Source organism: Oncorhynchus kisutch, linkage group LG26, assembly GCF_002021735.2.
Source record: "Oncorhynchus kisutch isolate 150728-3 linkage group LG26, Okis_V2, whole genome shotgun sequence".
Classification (NCBI taxonomy): Eukaryota; Metazoa; Chordata; class Actinopteri; order Salmoniformes; family Salmonidae; genus Oncorhynchus; species Oncorhynchus kisutch.
Genome location: NC_034199.2, coordinates 26,962,121 through 26,973,102, shown reverse-complemented (window position 1 = coordinate 26,973,102; position 10,982 = coordinate 26,962,121). Strand labels below are relative to the sequence as shown.

Genomic DNA, 10,982 nt, shown 5'->3' with positions numbered 1-10,982 from the left:
ATGTGTGTGTATTGCTGTAAATTGTTAGATACTACTGCACTGTTGGAGCTAGGAACACAAGCATTTTGCTACACCCACAGTAACATCTGCTAAATATGTGTATGTGACCAATAAAATTTGATGGTCCTAAAGCACACCGGTGCTGCGTTGTGTATCACAGTGCAATGATAAAACTGGGGGGACAAATATGCAATTTCAGAATGTGGGGGCATTATGCCCCCCCCTCCGCCCGTGAAAGTTGCGCCCCTGGTAGAAGCAAAAATGAGTGGAATTACCTACACTTGTCAATTTGTTGCAGCTTGGAAATGAAAACTTAATGTCCCAGAAATCTTAGCGTAACCATCAAAAACATAACTGGCTACACCGTGTTGTATAAGGAAGGACACATAAATCGGCGTCCATGCGCATGAAGGCATAACAGCTAGCTAGCTAAGTATGTTACATAAGGATTATTTTTGCTAGTGTGTTGTTAAATATCTTCTCTACTGAATGTTTAATTGTGCACTGCTCTTAAATAATTCAGTACGAGTGACCCTTGACATACAGTATTACAAGCTAATGTTTTTCTAAAATATAGCTTTGTATGTAAGCTAACGTTAGCTAGATAACTAGCCTAGACATATAGTTTTGGTTCTAGCAGATGGTGCGGTTTTGGTTTTGCAAATGGAATTTCTACGTGATATTAAGTTACCTATAATGTGACATCAGCTATAGGAAACTGTTTGTCTTTAGTTAAATAACTACCTACAATCAATCACAATGTTGCCATCAATTTGGGAAGCTAGCAAATATATTGAGAACTGTCACTTTGTAACACATGTAGCAGAGTATCTTCTCGTGTAAAGTTGGCTCCATTTTCACTCTGCGTTCTATGATGGTCCGTTATATCCGGGATACTTGGGACATCCCTACCCAATTTTGAAGTTGGCGTTTATTATGGTTAAGGGTAGGGACGTTCCAAGGATATGAGATAACATTGACCGTTTTATGATGATGCCATGTAGCTAATCGCTTACACTGTTTATTTTACAGCCTGAAAAATGTCCTCCATGTCTGCTGCCAGCGTCGGGCCATTGAGGGCCATTGAGGGCACAGAGAAGAAACCACTGAAACCCTGTTGTGCGTGCCCTGAGACGAAGAAAGTCAGGGATGTTTGGTAGGCTTACATGTATTGGAACTTGAATGGCATTATACTTGTAAAGTGAAAGTTTCTCGTGGACTGTCTTCTCTGGAGTATGCAGTTCAGTGGCGGTCTGTGCCGTTTATGATGAGGGAGGACGATTTTGTTTTTACATGAGCATGGCCTTATTTCTATTACATCATGTTGGATGATGATCCATTTCAGTTCAATGTAACATGATACTCAAATGTTCCCTATACCCCTTATGAGGTTGCTACAACCTGGCTTATGAAGGAAAGTTTACAACGTACACCGGTTGAGAGAGAAATTTGAGATGATAGTGACACATGGGCAGACAGTGACACATTCAATACCACCTTGCACACTCTTGCCTGCTTCTAGATGATCTAGGGTGTAATCATTAGTCCAACAGTTGCAAACAAGAGTTTCTATTGGACAAATAAGTATTTTTATCCCTGTTTCGTTTTCTTCCGTTTAAGATTTTTTTTTCAAAAGAATCAGAGGAATGAATACACCCCTGATCACGCATAAACACAGTTCACTTTCATAGCAGCCACGTTGTATTCATTCTTGCCCCTATATACTCTACTCCTCTCACCCTTTCCCTTCGTTTGTGAACTTCAATTAACAACACATCATCTGTATGTGACCAGGTGAAAAAATCTTTACACGCCAAACCATTTCATAACCGCTACGCACAGCCTACATCGTTGTCCCCATTTTAGCTAAAGTAACGTCCTAGTCAACATAGCTAATGGACCTAATGCGTTACTAAACGCTCAACAATCATGCAGTAACGTTAGTGTATAGTCAGTAAACAATTGCACTGGCGGGCCCCGGTGGAAAAACCAAGAACAGCTCTACTTGGCAGACTTCCAGTTTTGTTTTGGATAGTCATAGCCAGCTATCTAACATGGCATTTGCTAGCTAAGTAAGTGAAACTGAAAGTGATAAAAAAAACTCCTTCATTTTTGAAGAAACACATTTGTTAACTCTTCAGAAATGGTCTTTCTCTCTCTTTGAGTCAACTACTCACCACATTTTGTGCACTGCAGTGCTAGCTAGCTGTAGCTTATGCTTTCAGTACTAGATTTATTCTCTGATCCTTTGATTGGGTTGACAACATGTCAGTTCATGCTGCAAGAGCTCTGATTGGTTGGAGGACGTCCTCTGGAAGTTGTCATAATTACTGTGTAAGTCTATGGAGGGGGGAAGAACCAATAGCCTCCTAGGTTTTGTATTGAAGTCAATGTATCCAGAGGAGGACGGAAGCTAGCTGTCCTCTGGCTACACCATGGTGCTACCCTACAGAGTGCTGTTGAGGCTACTGTAGACCTTCATTGCAAAACAGTGTGTTTTAATCAATTATTTGGTGACGGTAATATATTTAGTATAGTTTTATCTAAAAAGGATATATTTTTCAATGTTTTACCATTTTTATGAAATTCACTGAGGAGGATGGTCCTCCCCATCCTTCTCTGAGGAGCTTCCACTGATGCAGTTGCTGATGACAATTTCCTCTGTTTCAGCATCATTGAGAAGGGTGAAGAAAGTTGCACAGATCTCATCGAGGCACATAAGGATTGTATGAGGGCGCTTGGATTCAAGATTTAATTTGACTCCATATAATAAGTGGTCGGTGAGTCTCAAATATGTCTATTGATCTTGCATGTCGTGACGCATAATTTAGCCTCACTTGTAGTGCCTATGTTGTGAAAATAACATTCTGCCCGAGATGAGTATCATCAAAATGGCTCAAATGTCCTAGAAATCCTGTTAAAGCCAGTTTTCAGATAAGAAAAACTCTGTGTAGGTTTTAGGATGATGTTAAGACACTGCTCAGACACAAACCAGGAATAAATTAACTCCCAAAACTTTCTCAGCTGGCAATCAAAACAGTGTGAGTAAGGTACAACAAAGGAAAGCTGGTGATGACGCTCATTGACCAAGTTGCAAATGATAGGGAATAACCAATGATGAACAGTGCCTTCGGAAAGTATTCAGACCCTTTGATTTTTTCCCACATTTTGTTACGTTACATTCTTATTCTAAAATGGAATTTAAAAAATCCTCAGCAATCTACACACACTAGCCCATAATGACAAAGTGTAAACAGGTTTTTAGACATTTTTGCAAATGTGTATATATATATATATTTAAGATAAGATACCTTATTTACAAAAGTATTCAGACTCTTTGCTATGAGACTCGAAATTGAGCTCAGGTGCATCCTGTTTCCATTGATCATCCTTGATGTTTCTACAACTTGATTGCAGTCCACCTGTGGTAAATTCAATTGATTGAACATGACAGTTCTGCAGCATTGACGGTCCCCAAGCACAAAGTGGCCTCCATCATTCTTAAATGGAAGAAGTTTGGAACCACCAAGACTCTTCTTAGAGCTGGCCACCCTGCCAAACTGTGCAATTGGGTGAGGGTCTTGGTCATGGTCACTCTGACAGAGCTCTAGTGTTCCTCTGTGGAGATGGGAGAACCTTCCAGAAGGACAACCTTCTTTGCAGCACTCCACCAATCAGGTCTTTATGGTTGAGTGGCCAGATGGAAGCCACTCCTCAGTAAAAGGCACATGACAGCCTGCTTGGAGTTTGCCAAAAGGCACCTAAAGGACTCTGACCACGAGAAACACGATTCTTTCGTCTGATTAAACCAAGATGGAACACTTTGGCCTGAATGCCAAGCGTCACATCTTGAGGAAACCAGGCACCTTCCCTATGGTGAAGCATGGTCGTGGCAGCATCATGCTGTGGGGATGTTTTTCAGCGGCAGGGACTGGGAGACTAGTCAGGTCTGAGGCAAAGATGAATGGAATAAAGTACAGAGAGATCCTTGATTAAAAACCTGCTCCAAAGCGCTCAGGACCTCAGACTGGGGTGAAGGTTCACCTTACAACAGGAAAATGACCCTAAGAACACAGCCAAGACAACACCGGAGTGGCTTTGGGACAAATCTCAATGTCCTTAAGTGGCCTAGCCAGAGCCCGGACTTGAACCCGATCGAATATCTCTGAAGAGACCCTGAAAATAGCTGGGCAGCAATGCTCCCCATCCACCCTTCAGAGCTTGAGAGGATCTGCAGAGAAGAATGGGAGAACCTCCCCAAATACAGGTGTGCCAAGCTTGTAGCATCATACCCAAATCAAATTAATTTATATAGCCCTTCGTACATCAGCTGATATCTCAAAGTGCTGTACAGAAACCCAGCCTAAAACCCCAAACAGCAAGCAATGCAGGTGTAGAAGCACGGTGGCTAGGAAAAACTCCCTAGAAAGGCTAAAACCCAGGAAGCAACCTAAAGAGGAACCAGGCTATGAGGGGTGGCCAGTCCTCTTCTGGCTGTGCCGGGTGGAGATTATAACAGAACATGGCAGAGATTTCATAGATGACCAGCAGGGTCAAATAATAATAATCACAGTAGTTGTAGAGGATGCAACAGGACAGCACCTCAAGAGTAAATATGAACAGTTTAGGGTTCCATAGCCGCAGGCAGAACAGTTGAAACTGGAACAGCAGCATGGCCAGGTGGACTGGGGACAGCAAGGAGTCATCATGCCAGGTAGTCCTGACGCATGGTCCTAGGGCTCAGGTCCTCCGAGAGAGAGAAAGAGAGAATTAGAGAGAGCATACTTAAATTCACACAGGACACCGGATAAGACAGAAGAAGTACTCCAGATATAACAAACTGACCCTAGCCCCCCGACACATAAACTACTGCAGCATAAATACTGGAGGCTGAGACAGGAGGAGTCAGGAGACACTGTGGCTCCATCCGATGAGACCCCCAGACAGGGCCAAACAGGAGGATATAACCCCACCCACTTTGCCAAAGCTCTACACAATACTGTGCTGCTGATGCCAGGTGCCATAGCAGTCTATTTCTGCTGTAAAGTGTGTATCAACAGGTACAATAAACAGATATATATATATATATGAGTACAGGGAACATAAGGTTAAATATATTATTATTACCTGCTAGATCTACTGTCTCTTTTATATTATGACATTTCAGCTAGATCTACTGTCTCTATTATATTATGACAGACCAGCTAGATCTACTGTCTTTATTATATTACAACAGACCAGCTGTATCTACTGTCTCCATTTCACTTTGGACATTGTTGTGGGCCTGCCCTCCCCTCAACAACCTCAAATAGGCTATTTCATGTGGGTTGGGGTGGGGCGGCAGACACACGCATCTCACATTTAATTTACATTACATTTTTATATATTGCTTCTAAAATTAAAAAAAATCACAAATAATATTTTTTATTATTAATTTCAAACAAGCATGAGAAGAACTTACCAGTCCAAAAATTGTGTGTACACCTGTATATCTAGACTTCAATTTAGCTTTCCCTGACTTAGTCGCCATACTGATTGATATATAAACAGCTGAATCTGCACATTTACCAAACAATGCTGTGCGTAATATGCATAGCTCCTTCCGGTATAAAACTTCAATAGCGAATGACTCTCTTTACGCCGGAGTTTACTAAATGGGTTGGTCTTCCAACACATAACCATTGCATATTGCCGTTTACCTCAGCTCATTGGCTATCTACCCAGCTAGATTTCAAGACTATCAGTGGTCATTGGGTTAAAATACAGTCAATCAACGAAACAGTGGTCATATCATTGGTGCACAGTGATGTCATTACTTGTTGTCTTCAAATCGGTTTATTTCAGTCAATACGTACCGCGAAATGGCCCATCAGGTTTGGTTGTGTTACAAACTAACCAGTCGATTGCAATGAAACCAAACATGACTGGAAAAGTCACGTTTTGTGTAGGTATTTACCCTCGAATGTGTTGTCGAAAATGGAATGAGACGGAATTCACGACACAAGCGGTTCACAAAATGTTTCGTGTTAGGCTATAAAAATGAATTTGATCAAACAAAAGATCATTCATTGTGTAACAATGAGCATTGGGATTGCAAACAGACAAAGATTGTCAAAGGTAAACAATTTATTTTAATGCAGTTTGTGATTTTGTAAGCCTGTGCTGGTTGAAATAGTTTTTTTATGGGGCTCTATCCTCAGATAATCGCTTCGTATTATTTCGCAGTAAATCCTTTTTTAAATCTGACAACACAGCTGGATTAGCAAGATTTTAGGCTTTCGATACATGTGAGACACTTGTATTTTCATGAATGTTTAATATTACTATTTATGTAGCGATCACCGTATGTTGTGGAATTTCAGCCCGCTACCGGGTTCCATGCGCAGAGAGGTTAAGCTAAGGGCCCTGGGACGAAGCTCATCACTAAGCTAAAGGCCCTGGGACTAAACTCCTCCCTCTGCAACTGGATCCTGGACTTCCTGATGGGCTGCTCCCAGTTGGTACGGGTAGGTAACAACATGCCACGCTGATCCTCAACACAGGGGCCCCTCAGGTGCGTGTTCTGCCCCATCCTGTACTCCCTGTTCACTCATGACTGCACGACTCCAACACCATCAAATTTGCTGATGACACAACAGTGGTAGACCTGATCACCGACAACAATGAGACAACCTCTCCCTCAACGTGATCAAGACAAAGGAGATGATTGTGGACTACAGGAAAAAGAGGACCGAGCACGCCCCCATTCTCATCGACAGGGCTGCAGTGGAGCAGGTTGAAAGCTTCTAGTTCCTTGGTGTCCACATCACCAGCAAACTAACATGGTCCAAGCACACCATGACAGTCGTGAAGCGGGCGCGACAAAACCTATTCCCACTCAGAAGACTGAAAAGATTTGGCATGGGTCCTCAGATCCTCAAAAGGTACTACAGCTGAACCATCGAGAGGCACTACAGAGGGTAGTGCGAACGGCCCAGTACATCACTGGGGCCAAGCTTCCTGCCATCCACGACCTATACCAGGTGGTGTCAGAGGAAGGCCCTGAAAATTGTCAAAGATTCCACCCATCCTAGTTATAGACTGTTCTCTCTGCTACCACACAGCAAGCGGTACCGGAGCGCCAAGTCAAGGTCCATGTACATACTACCTCAACTAACCGGTGCCCCTGCACATTGACTCTGTACCAGCAGCCCCCTGTATATATTATCTTTTACTGCTCCTCTTTAATTACTTGTTACTTTGATCTCTTATCTGTATTTTTTTAAACTGCACTGTCGGTTAGGGTCTTGTAAGTGTTTCTCTGTAAGGTCTACCTGTTGTATTCGGCGCATGTGACTAATAAAGTTAGATTTGAGCCGCCAGAGCAGTCCAGGCTCAGGTTTGGAATATCCATTGCAGTGTGTAGTGCAGACTAGTTTTATTTACACCATCCAAGCAGCTATCTTAGAAATATAACTTTGCTCTGTGCTTCTCCGCACATGCACTTCGTAGCCTGTAGGCTATTTATCATTTGATTTAGACCACACTAAATAGCCTGTAGGCTCACTTGATATTGCGTGCCCGGTGGAGAATCAGAGATGAGGGGCGGCATTGAGCACACATCGATAAATAGTACATCTATCTATCTCATCTTCTAATAAGCAATACATTCTAAAGCACTGGGAAATATACATTTAATCCATTACGAATTACATGACCCTCCCCTGGACTAGATTTAAAAAAAATACTAAACCCTCCAGTTGACTGAAATTTAATGACCCTCCCACATTTTCCTCCAGGTACCAATTCTGTGAATTTCGATCCAACCCTAATCAGTAGTAAACACTCCTCGGTCATTTTTATCTACATTAAAAATAAAGTTAAAGGTACAATATTCCGAAATCCATCTGCCATTTCCTGTTTGCCTAATTTCACTTTGACAAAACAAGTGTAGGTAGTCATTGAACCATCTAAACGGTCTAAACCGCTGTGAAATATATTTTCAATAACCACAAATATAGTATTTTCAGCTGTTTTTGAAGCTGGTGTACAAAAGTAAAAGATGCAAAAACGAAACTTACGGGAAGTATAGAAATAGCGCTCATGGAACAGATCTACCGCTTTTTAGACCTGCTTTCAATGAGAATGACAGTTCTATAACTAACACATTTTCTACTCAGAGATGCTTTGTGGATAAGGCCCCAAACTTCTGATGTTTTGCAGTGTCCCCTGTAAGTTAGCATTTTCTGCCTTTTTTCTGCTGAAGTTGATCAAGCTGCTGATGTCAACAGCTGTAGTGTTTGTTGATGGATAAGAGAAAAAAACTTTGGTGGTGCAGGGATTGTTTCTCTTGGATTGACTTAAAGGAGATCAATTGGATTAAATGTGATTTATTAAATGATGCTCGCAAGCAGTGATGGGGACAAGCTTGTATATTGGTAGTGTTTTTATTTTGATCAGATTATTAATAACCTTGTCACATTGGATTTACAACATTTCAGATGGTCTAACTGCTATATGAAATGGTTTATATGTGCTGAAGTTGACACTTCTCTGTTCTCCTTTTGCAGTGTGCCGTTGTTGGCCGGCTGTCCGGAAGGAGACCTGGGATATTTCTTGTTTTTATTTATACTGCAACCTGAATGGAAGATGTGATTTCTGCAAGGAGGGTGTTCCACTGAGTGAAATGTGTTGGCTTAATGCTCAGATTTTCTGAATGATGTGAATCTTGTTCTGCTGATTAGAATTAAATATATGTCCTATGCGAAATGACTTAGTTTTTATATGGCAGGATGAACCACAATTAAATGAATTGTATAGGTAGTGTTAAAGGGGCAATCTGCAGTGGTTACATCTATTTTTATACTTATAAACAAATCATATGTACCCATTGATTCTTGAAGAATATACAGTTGAAGTCAGAACTTTACATACACCTTAGCCAAGTACATTTAAACTCAGTTTTTCACAATTCCTGACATTGAATCCTAATAAAAATGCCCTGTCTTAGGTCAGTTAGGATTACCACTTTATTTTAAGAATGTGAAATGTCGAAATAATAGATTTATTTCAGATTTGATTTCTTTCATCACATTCCCAATGGGTCAGAAGTTTACATACACTCAATTAGTATTTGGTAGCATTGCCTTAAACAATTTAAACTTGGGTTAAATGTTTCGGGTAGCCTTCCACAAGCTTCCCACAATAAGTTGGGTGAATTTTGGCCCATTCCTCCTGACAGAGCTGGTGTAACTGAATCAGGTTTGTAGGCCTCTTTGCTTGCACACACTTTTTCAGTTCTGCCCACAACTGTTCTATAGGATTGAGGTCAGGGCTTTGTGATGGCCACTCCAATACCTTGACTTTGTTGTCCTTAAGCCATTTTGCCACACCTTTGGAAGTATGCTTGAGGTCATTGTCCATTTGGTAGACCCATTTACGACCAAGCTTTAACTTCCTGACTGATGTCTTGAGATGTTGCTTCAATATAGCCACGTCATTTTCCTACCTCATGATGCTATTTTGTGAAGTGCACCAGTCTCTCCTACAGCAAAGCACCCCCACAATATGATGCTGCCACCCCCGTGCTTCACGGTTGGGATGATTTGCACTTTGATTTGCACTTTTCGCAACAAAGTGTGTTCATCTAGGAGACAGAACACGTCTTCTTCCTGAGCGGTATGATGGCTGCGTGGTCCCATGGTGTTTATACTTGCGAACTATTGTTTGTACAGATGAATGTTGTACCTTCAGGCGTTTGGAAATTGCTCTCAAGGATGAACCAGACTTGTGGAGGTCTTTTTTTGGGCAGATTTCATTGGATTTTCCCTTGATGTCAAGCAAAGACGCAGAGTTTGAAGGTAGGCCTTGAAATACATCCACAGGTACACCTCCAATTGACTCAAATGATGTCAATTAGCCTATCAAGCTTCTAAATCCATGACATCATTTTCTGGAATTTTCCAAGCTGTTTAAAGGCAGTCAACTTAGTGTATGTACATTTCTGATACAGTGAATTATCAGTGAAATAATCTGTAAACAATTGTTGGAAAACCTTTAGTCATGCACAAAGTAGATGTCCTACCTGACCTGCCAAAACTATAGTTTGTTAACAAGAAATTTGTGGCGTGGTTAAAAAACAAGTTTTAATGACTCCAACCTAAGTGTATGTAAACTGTAACTTTATAAATGCCCCTGAGCTTAGTTGAAATGTACCCAACCAGAAACCAAAATATAATATTGTTTACAAACATTGGAATAAAAACAAAGTAAATGTAAACCTTATATAGCCTCAACATGGTTAAAACACATTTTTATATCATGGATGGTTAGTCCTTGCATACATACATGTAGTTCTAACTACATTTAAGAGTGATTACATTTTTCCAGCCCCATCCCTCAGCATTTTAGTGAAATGGGGATGGGATGAAAGCTTTGTTTCAACTGCGGATTGCCGTTTAAGGATGCAGTACTGTCCTAATTTCATGCTGAACCATACTGACGCCATAACTATATACACATAGGCAGACTTTACTTCCTGTCACCCTGCAAAAACTTCCTGGTTTGAATGTCCTTTGATATTCTCCTTCCTGTTTGAGACTGGCTTGTGACAGCTGCTCTCTCTGGTATGCACTTTGGCTTAAAATAACTTCTGCTCAAGTCAACACTTGGCATATCTGAATTCTTCTCACAACAAGGGCTGCGTTTACACAGAGCCCAATTCTGATCTTTTGCCTAATTTTAAGCAAAAGAGCTGATCTGATTGGTCAAAAGACCAGCTAGTGAAAAAATATATCTTAATTGGGCTCCCTGTGTACACACAGCCCCAGGTGCCACTGTTCTGTGAAGTGCTGAGTACCTTGCAGTTTAGAAGCCTGCTTGCTAGCAATGGACTTGAATTTTTAAAGACCTGATGCTTGCTAAATATGCGAACATAATGAGCAGTGATATGGAGGTCATTCAATGGCCTGTGCGCTGCAAAGGAGCCAAGTGCTTAATGGAAA

General features: G+C 41.2%; 1 protein-coding gene across 1 annotated transcript; it reads left to right on the top strand.

Moving 5' to 3' along the window:
• The first annotated feature begins 233 nt into the window (after positions 1-233).
• LOC109870998 (cytochrome c oxidase copper chaperone-like) lies at positions 234-8,748 on the top strand. Its single transcript, XM_020461738.1, has 4 exons — positions 234-433; positions 1,033-1,156; positions 2,671-2,780; positions 8,550-8,748. The coding sequence occupies exons 2-3, from the start codon at positions 1,041-1,043 to the stop codon at positions 2,753-2,755; spliced, it is 201 nt and encodes a 66-aa protein (XP_020317327.1). The 5' UTR covers positions 234-433; positions 1,033-1,040; the 3' UTR covers positions 2,756-2,780; positions 8,550-8,748.
• Positions 8,749-10,982: the final 2,234 nt, after the last annotated feature.